General features: G+C 41.8%; 1 protein-coding gene across 3 annotated transcripts in view; it reads right to left on the reverse strand.

Annotated features, from left to right (window-relative positions):
* Positions 1-20,713, reverse strand: part of HNF1A (HNF1 homeobox A) — a 457,456-nt gene that overhangs the window by 319,364 nt on the left and 117,379 nt on the right. For all 3 annotated transcript variants that reach the window (XM_044068856.1, XM_044068854.1, XM_044068855.1), the window contains exon 2: positions 4,111-4,310. In XM_044068856.1, coding sequence (XP_043924791.1) covers positions 4,111-4,310 — 200 coding nt within the window. The remainder of the gene's footprint in view (positions 1-4,110; positions 4,311-20,713) is intronic.

A 20,713-nucleotide genomic window follows, 5' to 3' on the forward strand; every position in this document is an offset into this window, starting at 1 on the left:
TGAATCAGGATATTCTGGATAAAGTTGGCAAAGCTCCTAGATTTTTTTAACAGTGCAGGAGCAGCTTTTATGAAACGTCTTGAATGCAAAATAGATTCTTCTTGTATAACAGATGCCTGTACTAAATTGTGTGGAGCTTGTAGTCAATGTCCATTTATTTTTAAGGAGAATGCACTTATTTTAAACAATACAATGCACAGTGAGGTTCTATTTAATAAAGGTAATTGCAGGACGAATAGAGTAGCTTATCTAGGTATCTGTGCACATGTTTTCATTTTTATGTGGGCAAGACTGAGCATCTCCTTAGATGTAGAATATATGAGCATGTGAATGATATAAGGAATGGGAAACAAAATAGTGCATTATATAAACACTCCCAGCTTTGTCTGAAGTTTGAAAAATTCCTATTTGGGATTTTGGATATTATTAAACTTGACCCATGGGGGGACTGGAAAAATACATTAAAAAAAAAGAAACGGAATGGCAGCTTAGGTTAGCTGCAATGTTTCCCCCAGGTTTAAACAATGCAATTTATATTGTACCCATCTTACATAAAAAAGCAAGCAAAATATAAAAATATAAAATTGTATAACATAAAATTCATGTTTAGTGGGTAGTTTTTGTATATATTATGTTAAATATTGTAATATTTGAAAAACGTTAACGGTTTGTCATTAACGTTAACTGCTTTTTGCATGTGATTGGTAGAGATGTAAGTGAGAGACTATTTAAAAGGTCATTTTCATTTTATATTCTATTCTGATGGTCTCCTTTTTATTGAGATGAAAGTGCTCAATAATTTTGTGTGTTTTATATTAAAACTAGAATTTCAGCAGCTGCAGTTGTGGTTTCTTGGACCTTTTACGTTTTATTCATTTTCCTTGGTTGGTTTTGTTTGAAAAATAGAAAAAGGCCAATGTGGCTACCTAAGAATGTGAGGATATGTGAAGATAACAATTAGGGGGAAAGGAAGATTTTGCAAAACACGGAAAGAAAGACATGAGAAGGTGGAGGAACACAGTAGTAGAGGCAACAAGAACACAATCGAAGTGGTGAGGGCAGCACATTCTAAAGCTGAAGGGGAGTTAGCAAAAGGGGTAAAGAAGGGAATCAGTGCCTTGTCTAGGTTACAAAACAAAGACGGAAGGGCGGGAGGGACGGTACTGGCCCAGCTGAGGCAAGATGGGAGGGAGATCATAAAAGAGAGGTTCTGAATGCTTTGCTTCGCTCTTCATAATCGAAAGCAGGGGAGGGGAGCAAATGCTGGGAGGGAGGCAGGGAGGAATGGAGACAGCAATGGAAAGAAAACAGCACAGAGGATGAGGAAGTTCAGAAGGAAGTAATTGGTCTTAAGTAGGATGATGCACAATAACTAGATGAGCACCTCCCAGAGTCCTCAGAAATCTGAACAGAATGTAGGAAACCCCCAGGTAGAGGTGTTCCAAAGATCAGTGCCTTACGCAGAAGTGCCAACGAATAAGAGGACAACGGAGGGACAAATATTTGGGGAACTACAGACCTAGTGGCTTGACAACAGTGGTGGGAAAGGTCGCAAAGATCATTTTTGAGGGGAAATCTAGTAAAATTTCTACAGAACAACAATATGCAGGCAACAGTTAACTTGGGTTCATGGCCAGAAGTTGCTGTCTGCAACCCTGATTCAATTTTGTGACCGTATTGGTAACTGACCTTTACAGTGGAGCACTGGTAGATGTAGTCAGCCTGAACACAAGCAAGTTCTTTGACTTGGTACCATACAGGATGCTGACAAGAACACTAGAAAGCCTATATGGTAGGACTTAGTTCGAGGAAATGGATAGTGACATGGCTGGATGGTAGGACATAGAGGGTTGTGCTGAGGAGAAGGAATAATGTAAGGCATTGTCAAAGTCATTAGTGAGGTACTTCAGGGGTCCATCCTGGGTCTAGTACCCCTAATGTGCATGAAGGAACAGGCTTGACCTGTCTGCCAAAGACAAAGAGAGATGCAGCAGTGAAGAATGAGAAGAACACTTTAGAAAAGGATTTGGAAAGGCTGAACAAGTAGGCAGAAAGGAGGGCAGTTAAAGTTTAATGCAAACAAATCCAAACTACTGCACTTGGGATACAACAACCCTAATGTGACATACCAGATGGGGTACAACAATCCTTTTTTAATTTCTCCAAATCATTTGGGTTTCTAATACCATGATGGGAATGGACCCCATTCCTAAGTCAAAGTACGATTAAAGTTCATGAAATTAGTATTGTTTCAATCTTTGATGTCAGCCAGAAGTTCTCTGTGCAGCACCTGCAGTGTGCCCAGTAATGACTCCTTCTGCAATTCAATCCAACAACCCTAATGTGAAGTATCAGATGGGTTACAATAACCCTAATGCGATGTACCAGATGGGGTACAACAACACTAATGTGAAGTACCAGATGGGGTACAACAACCCTAATATGAAGTACCAGATGGGGTGTAATAACCCTAATATGAAGTACAGGGTGTAGCAACCCTAATGTGAAGTACCAGATGGGGTGTAATAACCCTAATGTGAAGTACCAGATGGGGTGCAGCAACCCTAATGTGAAGTACCAGATGGGATACAGTAACCCTAATGTGTAGTATCAGATAGGTTACAATAATGCTAATGTGAAGTACCAGATGGGGTACAACAATCCCAATGTTAAATACGAGATGGGTTACAACACCCTAATGTGAAGTACCAGATGGGTACACCAACCCTAAATGTGAAGTACCAGATGGGGTACAATAGCCCTAATGTGAAGTATAATATGGGATAAAATAGCCCTAATGTGAAGTATCATATGGGGTACAATAGCCCTAATGTGAAGAACCAGATGGGGTACAATAACCCTAATGTGAAGAACCAGATGGGGTACAATAACCCTAATGTGAAGTACCAGATGGGGTACAATAACCCTAATTTGAAGTACCAGATGGGGTACAATAACCCTAATGTGAAGTACTAGATGGGGTACAACAACACTAATGTGAAGTACCAGATGGGGTACAATAACTCTAATGTGAAGCATCAGATGGGGTACAATAGCCCTAATGTGAAGTACCAGATGGGTTACAATAACTCTAACGTGAAGTACCAGATGGGGTACAATAACCCTAATGTGAAGTATCATATGGGGTACAATAGCTGTAATGTGAAGTATCATATGGGGTACAATAGCCCTAATGTGAAGAACCAGATGTGGTACAATAACCTAATGTGAAGTATCATATGGGGTACAATAGCCCTAATGTGAAGTACCAGATGGGGTACAATAACCCTAATGTGAAGTACCAGATGGGGTACAATAACCCTAATGTGAAGTATCAGATGGGGTACAATGGCCCTAATGTGAAGCACCAGATGGGGTACAATAACCCTAATGTGAAGTACCAGATGGAATACAATAACCCTAAGGTGAAGTACCAGATGAGGCACAAGAACCCTAATGGGAAGTACCAGATGGGGAACAATAGCCCTAATGTGAAGAACCAGATGAGGTGCAATAACCCTAATGTGAAGTACCAGATGGGGTACAATAACCCTAATCTGAAGTACTGACTGGGCCTAAGAAAGGCTAAAATGGCCACGGTTAAAGACCGATTAGGTATGGGGTTGTAAGAGTCTGAAAAGATTAGGGAATTCAACACACTAAGGGAAGGGGGAGTTGTAGGTAGGGTGCTGAATGCAAGGTTGAATACCAGAAGCAAATCCTTGTTTATTCTGTGCCAACAAATTGTTTTTGTAAGGAGAAAGCCACATCTGTCACATGCCCAAGGTCATACCTCGTAATAGCTTAAAACCAAAAAATGCATCCTTTGGCAAGTCTTGCACCTGTCTGTTGTAATGAATCAGGAAAAAATAGACTGCAGCCCAAACAAGTGGCAAATATTTATGAGCGTGAACCTGAGACTGTGACTCTCACACTTTCTGGTTAATAAATACTTGTCAGTTACTTGTGATACTGTTTTTATGCCTCTCAATTGATCTGAAGTATTACTGTGTGTATCAGTTAAAATCGCTACAAATAAATGTATAAACTGTCAGTTCTTCTTCTAATCGTTGTTATTCCAGCTGTAATAGTACAATACCAAGTACTTACGCTGTGCAACCTCGCGTTGTTTGCGGACGTACCAAGTATAGAGGGCTTCACGTTTCTGGTTCTTCATTGGTGTTCCCTTGTTAAGGTGCTGGGAGAGGTGTGACTGATTTAACCGGGTTGTATCGACCACTTCTCGCTGTGGAATGTTGTGCTGCTGAAGGTAACCTTTGATCATCTTTGCCACCTTCCAGGGATCCTCCCTAGGAAAAAAAAAAATGGAGCTCACCATTACTTACACGCAGAGTGACTGGCTATATATCACACAGCGCTAAGGCTGTCTGCTAGCAGTATATGTCAGCCTGTAGTCTTCGGTTTGATTTTCCTCTTTTTCCACGTACATGTGTAACTCAGATCAGGTTCATCTCCTTGCCTACACACAAACAAGAATGCAACATAACGGAGACACTAGAAAAAGTTTAAAGAGAAACGTAAGAGAAAAAATAAGCAAAGGAAGAAATAAAAAATACACAAGAAAAAATATAGAACGAGAAAAGGAGGAAGAACACTACACAAGACATAACCAAACCTAATATCGGCCTTAAATAAAAGAACAAGACAGAAAAAATATAAATAACTGACTTCTTAATGTTCTAGTGTGTCAACCACATATCAACATTCATATAATTATAGTCCCTAAGTAACCATTCCTGAAAAGGGAAGTTTGGCAAAATATGTTCAGTATTCTGAAGGGAATCTTTTAACTACCATTAATGCCAGTATGATTTTCTTTTATAAAAGCTGACCAGACTGAAGTGTAGTATTTAAAAGTAGAATTTGTAAGTCCATTTGTACATGTTGTCTTCACATTTCTTTAAAATATTTCCTCAGTGTTTCCTTCTGTGATGTTCCCACTCTGGGCCAGTAATCAAGAAGCTTGAATCCACACCTCTGACATTGGAGAGGGACATTCACTTGGAATGCAAATGGATACATTCAGTATTTCCAGATGCAGACCTCTCTGCATCAAGGACAATTTCCCTTAAGAGCACCTAGGGGGCACAGTTAGCCCAGGGCCTAGATTTCTCTCTCTCCCCCTCCAGGTCCCCTTTAAGACTCCCCACTGGCTCAGCTTCAGAGTTAAGACCTCGGCTAAGTGCCCAAGCCAGGTCCTCCACCACTCTCTCTGTGAACCAAGTGCTTTGTGTCCCTGGTACATGTAGCTGACATGCACACACTCTTTGAGATTTAATTTTCACACACACACACACACACACACACACACACACACACACACACACACACACACACACGCACACACACACACTTGGGATAGGCTGGCACAAATCACATGCTCTATCAACTCTGCCCCGACTATATAGTAGATTCACTGCCACCAGTCAGTTACTATAAGGCTCTTAAAAGGGTACCCAATTATACTGAGTGAAATTAATATTAATACAAATGGTAATGTTGACCAAACAGCCAGGCTTTCAGGAGTGGCCTCAGTTATCACCAAATAAATATATGCAAATACTCTCAAAGCTTAAATATTTTCTAAAAAGGACCAGCCACAATGAAAAGTTTAAATATATTTAATAATAAATAATGAAAGAACAAGAAAATACTAAATATCTATTTACAGTAAACACCAAAGCTTCAGTATCAGGAAATATTGAAAATAACACAACTGGAAAGATTCACACAGTTGCAGAAAAACAATGCTTAACTATTCTCACTATATTTTCCTAACTGATTTAGATAATTACTCTCCCTGGTTACTTACTAGTGCAAGGCAAAATGAAATGGGTGAGTAGTCCTTGTTGTCAGATCCAAGACAGAATACAGAATACTGAGAGCAATCTCCTACTATCTAAATATTATTTTTGGTTTACAGAATGACATCACCCACATCTGGTCATGTGACTCTGTTTCCCACACTGTCTCCCATCACTGGAAGCTGTCAGAATTTTAGCACCTATGTGTTACCATATGGGTGTACTTTTGAAGAACGAAAGTTCACTACTTCGAACTTCAAAAGTACACCCACACTAACGTGAAAGTGCACTTTCACGAACCCGCTAGACTGGCCGGGCTAGCAATCACGGAACTTAGGGTTAGGGCACGGGTCATGGTAAGGGGATAGCCCTACTAGCTATCCCCCTTATCCTAACCCTTGCCCTAACCCTAAGGTTCGTGACTACTGCACGACAGTGGAAGACATTCCAAATTGTGCTATGTCCTCCACTGTGGTGCGATAGTCACAGACCTTAGGGTTAGGGCACAGGTTAGAGTAAGGGGATAGTTATTAGGGCTATCCCCTTACCTTGACCCGTGCCCTAACCCTAAGGTCCGTGACTATCGCACAGTGGAGGACATAGCCCATTTTTCAATGTCCTCCATTGAGGTGCGGTAGGTTCGGTCTAGTGAGCTTAAGCGAAAGTGCACTTTCTTTAAAGTGCACTTTCACTTAAGTGGGGATGTACTTCCCCATTTCGAAAAAGTGAATTTTCATTGTAGGAAAGTACACCCGTTACCATACACATAGATAGAGCTTTGCTCAGATCTGCTGCAACCGCTGGCAATCATAAAACAATTTCAACTCTACGCTTCCAGAGTAGCAATTAACTTCCTGCTAGAGAACATAAAGAAGGCTTCCTAACAGTGTGTGCCCCCTTATTTGCCAATATTGTTTTAACACAATGGAAATGCAATGTGGTGTTTAAGAATGATTTATTTAAGTGTTGTAAATTCTATGGCTGATTTTTGGATGACATCCTTACATTTTGGGAAGGTTCACAAGAAGGTTTAGATATATTTTTTGACTTTTTGAATGAAAGTTCAACCTTCTTGTCCTTCACTATGGAAGTTTCCATGGAAAAAGTTCATTATTTAGATTTAGAAACTAAGAAGGATGTTGCCAATAAATGCTTTACTTCTACTATCTATTGAAAACCCACCTCTTCTAATACCTTACTACATTTTGACAGTTGCCACCCCCCCACCAGAAAAAATCACTTGTTAAGGGACAGAGTGTGAGGTGGGCAAGGATGGTAAGTAGTTTCGAACAATTTACAGAGGAAATTGGGACACTGAAGTCTATGTTATTAAGAAGGGGGTATCCCAATTCATTCATTGACCCTATATTACAGGAGGTCACTAGAAAAAGAATGGAAGGGCATTTTTTTTCCTCTTTTAGTAACTAATGTGGAAGCCACAGTTCCTTACAATGCAATAAGTTTTGGTATTAACCAGGATCTAGAGGTGGTGGAAAGGGGATTTAATCAGGCCATGATTATTACATTCAGTCCCATATTTAAGGACATTAAAGAGGTCATCAATAATAATTGGTGTATATTAATGGATGATGAGGAACATAAAGAAAAAATGGGACATAAGCCATTGGTGGTGTACAAAAGAAATAGTAACATCAAAAATATTTTGGAATCTAACACATAGAGGTAGGGGAGGTAGTATGAAAAAATGTGGGCACTGTCCACAATGTTGCCACATTATGGAAACAGACTCTATTCACATGGAGGGGTATGGTAAAGTAAATTTGAGACAAAGGTTTAATTGTTTGACCAAATGTCTAGTGTACATAGCAATTTGTCAGGTATGTGCAAGGTTTTATATTGGCAAAACCAAAAATGCCCTTAATAAGCGGATATATCAACACATGTATGATATACGTAAATTAAATTTGAGTAATGGTATATTTGTGCACATAAAAGTGAACCTGTTAAAATGAACAACAGTCTATTTTGGTTTTAAAAGGGGCTGTATAGAGATTCGACCAAAGACTTAAATTTCACGTACACAAACATTAATTCATGGTTACGTGTTTTACAACGCAAAGTTTCCATTCATCATGGCATAAAGCACAAGTTCAACAAAATGGGCACATATGCCTTTATTCATATAGTCACTGGTTTAATAATGTATTTAGCTTATATATTGTTACAACAGTTTTATTTAATTTATTTTATTTTATTTTGATGTCAATAAAATGTTGTTTCACATTACATGTATTATATAAATTGTAAATCACATATGTATACCGGCTTGGTAATTTTAAACAACTTCACACAATTTAATTAATTTTTTTATTAATTAAGGGGAGTAGTATTGTGATCATGTGACATTGTGTATGGTATATAAGTATGTCACATTTTTTTAATGGTGTTTCTGATGAAGTCTGAAGCTTAAGGCCGACAAAAGTGCTAAAACAATAAACTGGTTGCTGTGGATTTATCGTTTGCATTTCTTGCTTCCATTCATTTTGATAGTTTTCATTTTCTTATGCTTCAAGGCTTCCTAATACTTGGTTTCCCAGCCAATTTATCTCTGACTTCATTCAAAACTGTGAGATAACATCTTTAGGGCCTAATTTAATTTCAGGTATTTTTCAAAGTTTGTTGCAGCTGGATTGTGATTAAAGTCTTCTCTTCCAGTATCCTCTGTTGAAGCATATACATTTAGTTCAGTTACAATAACACATGTACATTTCATTTCTTTCCAGCAAGGCAGACTTTTGATACATTTTAACACAAGCAAGTGTACAAATCAGTTTGATACATAAATTCTTTACCAAGTTCCTGCTAGCCATGCTGGCATATGTTATACATCTGCTGCCCTCGTTCTCCTGGCATGGCTGGCAATACCTCCTATTGTCACATCTTTCCTACCTTTGAAGACTCAAGCTAGTTTTTCAAGTGCCCCTTCAGAAACATTGCTTGAGAGGAATGAGCCTGTCTGGGAATAGATTACCCCCATACCCTGTCTTGAGATCCCATCTGCCTTGGCATTGCTGATCCTGCTACAGTGCTGCACTGTCATATCATATGCCAGCAACCCAAGGCTCCACCATAGTAACTTGGCATTTTGCTGCCTGGCTTGCTGTAGCCATAAATCCCCCTAAGACTCCTCCTGCCTCCTACTGCAAATACTTAGCATCAGGGCCTCTCTATCATGGTAAGGTTTCATCATGTTAGCATTGTACAATTTGTGCCCCTGCCTAGCAGTTCTACCATCTAGTTAACATCACTGACATTCCTTACTACTTTGAAGGGTCCCTCCCCACCTGCCTGCAGTTATCATGTCTGACAGGAATGAGAATCATTATCTGCTGCCCCACAGCATACTCTCTGGCTTGAGCATTCCTGTCATACCAAACCTTTTTCTGCTGTTGGGCTCCTGACAGGTTCTCCTGGGCCAAGTCCATGAGCTCCCTAAGCCTTGCCCTGAGGTTTAGCTCATATACCACAACAGACTCCTTGTGGGATTCACACTCACTCTCCCACTCACCAGAAATCACATATAAAGGTCCCCTCACCCTATGCCCTTACAGAAACTCAAATTGTGAAAAATCTATAGATTCCTGGGGTACCTCTCTGTATGCAAACAGCAGATGGGGCAAATATTTGTCCCACTCTCACTTAAAGTGGTCTGAAAATACCCATTGCATGGTCTTTAGTGGAGAGTTTAACCTCTTCACAAGCCCATTAGTCTGGGGATGGTAGGGGTGGTCTTTAGGTGCTTCACCCCTGCAGTGCTTCCACACACAAGTCAGCAGGTCTGATATGAAATCGGCACCTCTGTCAGTCAGTATTTCTCATGGGAAATCTATCCTGCTGAAAATCTCTATCCAAGCATTTGCTACCTTCTCTGCCTCAATGGAGGACAGAGCCACCACCTCAGGGTATCTAGTAGCATAATCAACTACCACTAGGATATACTTCTTCCCTATAGAACTTGGTGTACAAAGAGGCCCCACAATATCCATTGCTGCCCTCTGAAATGGCTCCTTTATCATAGGCAGAGGCATCAAAGGAGCTTTGACCTTGTCTCCTGCCTTGCCCGCTTTTTGGCACTGCTCACAGTTCCTGCAGTACCCTGGTACATCCCTTGCAATCCCAAGCCAATAAAAGTTCAGCATAATATGTCTTTTGGTACACTTTATGCCCATCTAACCCTGGCCAAAGGCATTTGGAATGGGGTCCTTCCTAAAGCTCTAACTGGAGGGGACTGCCCAAGTAAGTACTCTTCCTGTCTAACCACTGCAGGCTTTACAATGGTCATATCAGAGGCTGTGTGTCTCTTAGCAGTGGCCTGTTTTCCATCCACTAAGATAGGATATAACATCTTGTGATAGTTTGGTATCCCTGTTATCTCCAGACAACTTACCACTGGCATACTGGTTTTCCTACTTGCTGGCTCTCCCACCTTTTGTTCCCTACCTTGCCTCCATGGACATCTATATGATACATGGCCCCACTGGTTGCATTTAAAACATTTAAGCCTTGATCCTGGCCATGTACCTGAACTAGTGGCTTCTCCTGTTACTGGTGGACTCTGTTGGGGTGGTTTAGGCTGCCCACCATGGATTTCCTTATACCAATGTGCAGCACTGGGTATCCCACTCCTGTGCAGTGATGCCTTGCTTGCTAAGTAGAGATCCCTTTTCTTCTGCAGCTCACCTGCAGAGTTACATTTTCAATCTGCCAACTAGATTCTGATGACCTCAAACAAAGTGCTAAGGGCTTGTTCCCCTCACCAAAATGGCTGCCAGTCCTTCAAAAGTGGTGACATGACTCCCACTCACCGACCTATGGAAATAAGTACTTACTTAGCAATATAATCACACACACGTTCATCTCTGCCTTGAGTCTATGCTCATGAAACTTTTTTTTCTGTAAGCTTTAGGTGTTAACTTAAATCATTCAAGTAAACATGTCTTTACTTTTTCATAGTTGAAACAATCAGTATCAGACAATTTAGATTAGAAACAGTTACAGCTTTACCATGGAGTAGGGGGGTTAGGAGCTGTGTCCAGAGCCCTTGGTCAGCATTATACTGTTTACATACTCTTTCAAATATATGAATAAAACTATCAAAAGTACCCCCCTCTGTAACTTGTGGAAGAAATTTACTGACCTTTATTGCTTCTGGGGTTCGGCTATTCCCTTCCCCATTACCTCCATGACCCTATAGAAGAGTCAGCATCTCCCTCTCACATTGATGCTGCTTTTCCATTTCTTTGGCTTACAAACACTGCCATCTCTCCTTTTCTTCAGCCTCCAAATACCACAGTTTCTCAGTTTCTTCAACCCCCAAACACTGCAGTCTCTCTGCTGATTCTAATTACAAACAGTTGGCCTCCAGTTCTAGTCTCTTAAACTCCAAATGGATTTTTAAGTCCTCTGAGGAAAAGTTGAACTGTCTTGTTTCTGAGGGCTGCAAATTCCCATCACCAGACTGGTTATCCTCCTGGATGGTGGTCTGAGCTGTGACTAAGGCTGAACTCATTTCCTCTTTAGTCAGGTTGGCATGCACCAGTCCTCTGGCTTCACACACCTTGGCCAAGTGGTTATTTGTCAGCTTGCCATAATCCTCTGCTGACATCTTTGCCTGCTTTCCCTGACTAAACTAAACTAACAAAAAATAAATAAAAACTGTTGTGATATGAAACTCTGAATGTCTACTGTGTCACTGCCGTGAGAATGTACACCTTTAGTGACAACTGCTTACAGGCTACAGAAGTTCAACATACACCACTGCTCAATAATATGCAACGTCCCTGCTCTGAAACAGTAATCAAGGAGCTTGAATCCTCACCACTGACACTGGAGAGAGACATTCACTTGAAATACAAATGGATACATTCAGTATTTCCAGATGCAGATCTCTGCATCAAGCACAATTTCCCTTAAGAGCACCTAGGGAACACAGTCATCCCAGGGTCAGGATTTCTGTCTTTATCCCTCCAGGTCCCCAGTAAGACTCCTCACTGGCATAGCTTCACAGTTAAGTCCTCAGCCGAGTGCCCAAGCCAAGTCCTCCACCACTCTCTCAGTGAAACAAGTGCTTTGTGTCCGTGCTCTAAGTAGCTGACACACACACACACACACACACACACACACACACACACACACACACACACACACACACACACACACACACACACACACACACACACACACACCTGGGAAAGGCTGGCACAGAGTACCCACTCTACCAACTCTGCCCAGACTGTAAAGTAGATTCACTGTCACCAGTCAGTTACTAAAAGGGTCTTAAAAGGGTGTCCGATTATGCTGGGTGAACTTAATATTAATACAAATGGCAATGTTGACCAAACAGCCAGGCTTTCAGGAGTGACCACAATTATCACCAAATAAATATATGCAAATACTCTCAAAGCTTAAATATATTCGAAAAAGGACCAGCCACAATGAAAAGTTTAAATATATTTAATAATAAATAATAAAAAACAAAAAATAGTAATTATCTATTTACAATAAACACCAGAGTTTTAGTCATAGGAAATATTGAAAAAACACAGCTAGAAAGATGGACACAGTTACAGAAAAACAATACTTAACTATTCTCACTACATTTCCCTAACTGATTTAGCAAATTACTATCCCTCATCACTTACTAGTGCAAGGCAAGATGAAGTGGTTGAGTAGTCCTTCTTATCAGATCCAAGACAGAATACAGAATACTGAGAGCAATCTTCTACTGATATCTAAATATTATTTCTGGCTTACAGAATGGCATCACCCACATCTGGTCATCTGACTCTGTTTCCAGTACTATCCCCATCACTGGAAGCTGTCAGGATTTTAGCACCTATGTGTTACCATATACACAGCTGGAGCTTTGCTCAGATCTGCTGCAGCTGTTGGAAGTCATAAAACAATTTCAACCCTCTACCCTTCCAGAGTAGCAATTAGCTCGCTGCTAGAGACAATAAAGAAAGCTTCCTAACACTTGGTTTCCCAGCCATTTTGTCTCTGGCTTCATTGAAAAAGTACAGTTTTGTACCTACCATAAATGTAGATGTCCGATAGATATGCAACTGCAGTCCTGACATATGGGTTGTCCTGCCTCAGGCAGCCCTTCAGTCAGCCGGATTCCAAAGTCTGGGTCCGGCGTCGGCTGATGTCGCCTCTTACCTGACGTCAGAGCGGCTGGGGTACAAAAGCATCAGCCGACGCCATCTTCTTCAGTGTTTCTTGCCCCAGATGCCAGGTGCCCTCCATGGAAGGCTAAATTTAGAGAATGGATAAAAATTCCAGACATGCACAACAGTAATAAACAGATACACCATAACAGATATCCCCAGCTAATTTGAAAAAGTGGACCCAAAAAGAGAGTTACAGAGGGGTAGGAGGGAAAACCTGACTGCAGTTGCATATCTATCGGACATCTACATTTATGGTAGGTACAAAACTGTACTATGTCCTTCAAGAATGCAACTGCAGTCCTGACATATGGGTTGAATACCATAGCCAAGCTGGGGGGGGTAGGATCTAAGATAAGGATGGTGTAGCTAAAATGCCCTGCAGGACTGCAGAAGCAAAGCCTGCTCGGGATCTGGAATATAAAGGCAGGTTGTAATGTTTGGAAAATGTATGCACGGAGCTCCATGTAGCAGCTTCTAGAATGTCCTTTGTAGCCACCCCTCTTAGAAGGCTGTGGAGGTGGCTGTAGCTCTGGTGGAGTGTGGCCTGATATTGGCTGGCACACCTTTTCCATGGAAAGAGTAACAGAATCTGATGCAGTTTCAATCCATTTTGAAATTGTTTGTTTGGAAATTGCCTTTCCTTGTACTCCAGCAGCGTATACAAATAGTTGGTCAGACTTTCTGTTGGCCTTTGTTCTGTCCAAGTAGTAGCGCAATTGCCTGTGTATGTCCAAAGTGTGCAGAAGCTTTTCTCCTTTATTTTGAGGATTGGGAAAGAAAGTAGGCAGGTGAATTGCTTGATTTAGAGAAACCCTGGATATCACTTTTGGCATGAATGAAGGATTGGTTCTTAAAGAGACTCTGTCCTGATGGAAAATGAGAAATGGAGGTACTGCCATGAGGGCCTGTATCTCGAGACTCTTCTTGCTGAAGTAATTGCCAACAGGAAAACTGTTTTCCAGGAGAGAAATTGCAATTCTGAAGATGCTGCTGGCTCAAAAGGAGGAAGGGTTAATTTTCCTACAGTTGAGGTCCCATGCAGGCACTGGTGGTTTTCTTGGGGTTTGATATTCTTTATCCCTCTTAGAAACTGTCTTAGCAAAGGATGTGAAAACACAGGTGGATCACAGTTGTATTTTTGCTGAAATTGCTGAAGCGTGTATTTTATTGAAGAATATGAAAGGCCATTGTGAAGCATTTCTGCCAAGTATTCTAGTATCTGTGGGATGCTCATTACTGATGCATCCTGACCCTTGTTGGCATTCCAGATGTTGAATCTCTTCCATTTGGCTGAATAAGTTTTTCTGGTGGAAGGCCTGCTTGCTTCCAGTAAGATCTCTTGAACTTTTGGAGAGAGATATGGGGAGAAGTCATGGAATCCTCCAAGCTGTCAGTTGCAATGTTTGCAGGTTGGGATGAACAGTCCTGTAATTGTGCTGAGTTATAAGCAGAGGCCATTGAGGCAGGAGCCACGGCTTGGTGCGAGTTATGCTCCTTAGTAATGGATACCAGTGCTGTCTTGGCCAGTCTGGAGCTATCAAAATGCCTTTTGGTTGTTCTGCTTTGATCTTCAGTAACACCTTGGTCATTAATGGTAGAGGTGGGAATGCATAGATTGTTAGAGAATTCCAGCTGAAGGAGAGAGCATCCATTCTCCAGGCTTGAGGATGGTGTGTCCTTGAGCAGAACTTCTTCAGATGGTGATTGAGGTGTGAGGCAAAGAGATCTATGTCCGGCCTTCCCCATGCATGAGTTATTTGTGAAAAAATATCTGGATGCAACATCCATTCGTGCAGGTCCATAATGTTTCTGCTTGGACTGTCCGCCAGAACATTGTCCTTGCCTGGGACAAACTGGGATTGCAACTGTATGTTCAGTTTCAGGGATTTTTCCCAAAGAGTCATTGTTAGTCTGCAGAGGGGGTAAGAATGGGTGCCTCCCTGTTTGTTTATGTACCACATAACAGTGGTGTTGTCTGTCTTTATTAGCAGATGACCTTGCTGAAGAAATTTTCCGAAGGCCTCAATTGCATGAATCACTGCTAACATCTCTTTTTGATTGATGTGCAGATGCAATTCCCGAGGTGCCCGTTGCCAATGCATCTGCCCTCCATGTGGCCCCATCCATGGTCTGAGGCGTCTGTTGTAATGGTTTGGCTTGTTTGAGGTTTGTTGAAAGACATGCCTTTGTTTAGCTGGCTTGCTTGTGCCCACCACAAAAATTCCTTTTGTAGACATGGAATGAGTGGAATAATTGCTTCAAGTTGTGGCTGTGTTGAGACCATAAACTTTTTAGGTACCATTGTAGTTTTCTCATGTGTAGTCTTGCCAGTGGAATCAGAAGAATGCAAGATGCCATGAAACCCAGGGCCTGCAGGATTTTCCTTGCAGTCATCTCGGTGTGCTTTGCTAGGCTTTTGAAGTAATCTGGTAATTGTTCTTGTTTTTCTTCTGTGAGGAAAGCCATTTGTGAGTTTGTGTCCAGTTTGGCTCCTAGAAAAATTATTTGCTGGGATGGCAGTAGTCTTGATTTTTGAATGTTGACTGTGTATCCCAAAGCCTGTAGTAAGTGAATGACATAGTCCAAGTTTCTTATCAAGGCTTGCTTGCTGTCCACTTGTATAAGGCAGTCGTCCAGGTAAGGGTATATTTGTATCCCCTGAAGTCTGCAATGTGCAATTACTGATGCCAGGCATTTTGTGAATACTCTGGGTGCAGTAGATAAGCCAAAAGGCAATGCTGAGAATTGATAATGCTCTGACCCTGCAAGAAAGCTGAGGTATCTTCTGCAGCTGTGTCTGATTGTGACATGCAGGTATGCCTCCTTGAGGTCCAGAGTAACCAGCCAAGACCCCTTGCCCAGCATGGGAAGAAGTTGCTGTAATGTCAGCATTTTGAATTTTGGCACAATGAGAAAAGTGTTTAGAGCGGACAAGTCCAGTCTAAGTCTCTATTGCTTTTCTTTTCTTGGAACAAGGAACAGTCTTGAGTAGAATCCCTGGCCTTGTTCCTGAGGAGGAACCTTTTCTATTGCTTTGATTTGTAGCAGCTTTGAAACTTGTATGAGTGCCTCTGCCCTTTGATTTTGTGGCAGGTTTGGCATGCCTTGTCTTGCTGGTAAGGTATGGAAGTGGAACCTGTAACCTTTGTCTATTATGTCCAAAATCCATTTGTCCTTTGTAAAACGTGCCAATTTTTGAAAAAGGATAATTTTCCGCCTAAAGGTGCTTCTCTTTGAGCCTTGGTCGGCGGTGTCAAAGTCAAGTCATTGTGACTGTCCCTGTGGAGCAGTAGAAGTCCCTCGCCACTTCTCTGATTAGTTGGTTGCCATTGGCGGCCCTGTAGGAGCCTCGGTATTGCCCTCTACCTCGAAACACGCCTGTTTTCCCCTTTGGAACTTGTCAGTGTCTGGAAAGGACCAATTCTTCGAAGGCCAATTCCTACTGAACCTTGGTGGCTGAACCTGGAGGAAATCTTTTACTGTTTGTACTGATTTAGCCTTTTCCTCTATTGATTTCAACACACCCTGTGCATTAGCACCAAATAGCTTGTCTTTTTCCAGAGGTGCATCTAGAAGCTTTACTTTAACATGATCTGGCAATGTCTGTTCTTTCAACCAAGCATGTCACATATGTGCGGCCCCTGTCATAGCTGCCCTACATGAAGCTTCCAATGCATCATAACCACACTGAAGAAAATGATTGCTAACCTGCTGAGTATTATGAACCAAATCCTGCAAGGCCTTTCTATCTAATGGCTCAGGAGAGGTTAATTTTTTCTGCAAGTCATCCATCAAGAAATCCTGATACTGAAACATATGAAAAAGACAGTTAAGTGCCCTCATGGTAAGGGTGGATGAGGTATAAACTTTTACCTCTCAGGGATCTAGATTCCTGTCTGCGGGCAAAGGATTTTTGGCTGGGTCCCTGAGAAATAGTTTCTAGGTCAACAGAGTGGGCCTTAAAGAGATGTTTAGGAACCCTGTAATATCTGTCTGGCTTGACAGGAGCAGGAGGGAGAGAATCAGGAGAAGTACTGGAGTCTGAGTACACATCATCCAATACATCTAACACTGGGGGTATAGCTAAAGGCCTGTGCTGGGGTAACGCCTTTTCCTGGAGTCAGAGAAATCTTGGCCCTGCCACTGAAAATGCTCTCTCATGGAGTGGAGAATTTCCCCGAAAGAAATATCCTCAGGAGGAGAGGCAGAGGGAATGGATTCATCAGCATCAGAATCCTCGTAGGCCGGGAAGGATTCTTCCTGGGAATCTGAATGGCCTGACTCACCAGAGGCTTCATCTGAGGAAAGGGTATCTGTCTGCTCAACCCTAGGCCTTTTGTCTGAAGGTGGCTGAGAACCTCTGTCTGGATGAGCCTGAGAGCCCCTGATTAAAGAAATTAGATCTGCAGCTAAAGTCATGATCTGTTTATCAGAAGTGGGACCCTGTGAAAAAGATTTAGGAGGGTGAGACTTAGCCTGGCTGACAGTCTTAGCACGTGTGTAGGCCTTGATGGACATAGATGCAGGAGGCCTAGCTGCCCCACGTGCTGGAGTAACTTTGTCCACCGGGATGGTCAAATCTTGGGCCGTTCAGGAGGAAATCAACAACTGGCACCAGGGTAGCCTCCGGGACGGTGTCGTCGGCCTGGGCGGTTGAATTACCTTCAACATGGTGTCAGAGAGTCCTTCTGTTTTTGGAAATATGTGCTGTTGGTAGTTCGGCATGATATAGGGTAATTTTCCCCAAAAAGTCTTCAGCAAATTGAATGGAAGTCCTTATGAGGTATTTGTTTACCACAAGACAAGCAATTATTAACTTTTGCAGTTTTATCTGACATCGGCTGAGGCAAGAAAAGCTTTTGATGACTTTATCTGAAACACAGGAGCTGGCCGACCCGGCACTTGTGAACTGCTTCTCCAAGAAAGACTACACAAGATGGCGTCGGGTGATGCTTTCGTACCCCAGCTGCTCTGAAGTCGGGAAGGGCTGCCTGAGGCAGGACAACCCATATGTCAGGACTGCAGTTGCATTCTTGAAGGACATCTGTGAGATAACATATTTATGGCTTAATTTAATTTCAGGTATTTTTCAAAGTTTGCTGCAGCTGGATTGTGATTAACCTCTTCTATTCCAGTATCCTCTGTTGAAACATATACATTTAATTCAGTTACAATAATACATGTACATTTATTTTCTTTCCAGCAGAGTACACTGTTGATATATATTAACACTAGCAACTTTACAGATAGATTTGATTTTTTAAACACAAGCATCTGTACAAATCAGTTTGATACACAAATGGCACATAATTCTTTACTAAATTCCAGCTAGCTGTGCTAGCATATGTTACACATCCACTGCCATACTTCATCTGGCATGGCTGGCAATACCTCCTATCGTCACACCCTCCAACTTTAATTTGTTCACATGCCTTACAACAATGAAGTGAATGTTTCCATTTTTTTATTATACTGTGAACCTGAATCCAACATAACACACCATTTATCTAAAAATGGTCCATGTTGAATACAATATGTGAGTGTAGTATTTTTATTATATCAATTTGCTCCTTAATGATGTATGCAAATGATATTTATTTATTTATTTATTTGATGTTTGTTTACCGGGAGGATCCGACTGAGTCAGAAAAAAACATTTTCAGTGGAGGCCAGGGAAGAAAAGCTACAGTTACAAACAGGCATGTACAAACTTTATACAGATAAGCATAAAAATTGCATGAATTGCATACAGACCTGTACAAACTTTGCACAGATAACATACATTTACGAGTCAAAAAGTAATACATAGATGTAGAAATATAAACTTTATACAGATATCAACAAATTATTTGAGTTACAAGTAAAGAGATGCTTTGATAAGAGGTAGATGTTAACTATATAAGTAATTGATAAAGGTGCGAAAGTGAAAGATACAGAATGAATGAAGTGCAGAGAGGAGACAGAGAAAAGAGAGTTGCAGTCAGGACAGCTCTGGAAAAGAGATTAGTCTGGATCAGAGCAAGGGACAGCCAGGAGGTGAACGTGTGTTGTTTCAGTACAGCTTTAAAGGTAGGTAGATTAGTGGTAGTTCTGACAGTTGGAAAAGAGATTAGTCTGGATCAGAGCACGGGACAGCCAGGAGGTGAACGTGTGTTGTTTCAGTGCAGCTTTAAAGGTAGGTAGGTTAGTGGTAGTTCTCACAGTTGGAAAAGAGATTAGTCTGGATCAGAGCACGGGACAGCCAGGAGGTGAACGTGTGTTGTTTCAGTGCAGCTTTAAAGGTAGGTAGGTTAGTGGTAGTTCTCACAGTTGGAAAAGAGATTAGTCTGGATCAGAGCAAGGGACAGCCAGGAGGTGAACGTGTGTTGTTTCAGTGCAGCTTTAAAGGTAGGTAGGTTAGTGGTAGTTTTCACAGTTGGAAAAGAGATTAGTCTGGATCAGAGCACGGGACAGCCAGGAGGTGAACGTGTGTTGTTTCAGTGCAGCTTTAAAGGTAGGTAGGTTAGTGGTAGTTCTCACAGTTGGAAAAGAGATTAGTCTGGATCAGAGCACGGGACAGCCAGGAGGTGAACGTGTGTTGTTTCAGTGCAGCTTTAAAGGTAGGTAGGTTAGTGGTAGTTCTCACAGTTGGAAAGAGATTAGTCTGGATCAGAGCACGGGACAGCCAGGAGGTGAACGTGTGTTGTTTCAGTACAGCTTTAAAGGTAGGTAGGTTAGTGGTAGTTCTCACAGTTGGAAAAGAGATTAGTCTGGATCAGAGCACGGGACAGCCAGGAGGTGAACGTGTGTTGTTTCAGTACAGCTTTAAAGGTAGGTAGGTTAGTGGTAGTTCTCACAGTTGGAAAAGAGATTAGTCTGGATCAGAGCACGAGACAGCCAGGAGGTGAACGTGTGTTGTTTCAGTACAGCTTTAAAGGTGGGTAGGTTAGTGGTAGTTCTCACAGTTGGAAAAGAGATTAGTCTGGAGCAGAGCACGGGACAGCCAGGAGGTGAACGTGTGTTGTTTCAGTACAGCTTTAAAGGTAGGTAGGTCAGTGGTAGTTCTCACAGTTGGAAAAGAGATTAGTCTGGAGCAGAGCACGGGACAGCCAGGAGGTGAACGTGTGTTGTTTCAGTACAGCTTTAAAGGTAGGTAGATTAGTAGTAGTTCTTACAGTTGGAAAAGAGATTAGTCTGGATCAGAGCACAGGACAGCCAGGAGGTGAACGTGTGTTGTTTCAGTGCAGCTTTAAAGGTAGGTAGGTTAGTGGTAGTTCTCACAGTACGTGGAAGAGAGTCCCCTGCTTTTGCAAGACACTGGGAGTAGAGGCTTTGTCCTGCTGTCTTACAGGGTTTGTTTATAGAGAGAAGCTGTTTAGCTGCAGACCTACGTGTTCCCCTTGGGTTGTAAGGTGTAAAGATGTTATTCCGAGCTGGGCAGGGTAGGGTTTTGTAGACCATACTGTGGAGTGTCAGAAGTTGAGTATATAGCAGGTGGTTGGGGAATTCTAGCCAGTTTAATTTTTTTAGTGACAGACAGTGATGAGTTCTAGTTTTTGAGCTGGTGGCAAACGTGGCCACTTTATTATAGCACTGTTTCATTTTGGACCTATAGGAGCTCTGTAGATTTGTGAGGACCAGAGCACCATAAGGCAGAAAGGGTAGAAGGAAAGTTTTAGCAAGGTTGGTTTTGGAAGAATATGATAATATGACAAT

Source organism: Protopterus annectens, chromosome 4.part0 (assembly GCF_019279795.1).
Source record: "Protopterus annectens isolate FY-2018-M chromosome 4.part0, PAN1.0, whole genome shotgun sequence".
Classification (NCBI taxonomy): domain Eukaryota; kingdom Metazoa; phylum Chordata; order Ceratodontiformes; family Protopteridae; genus Protopterus; species Protopterus annectens.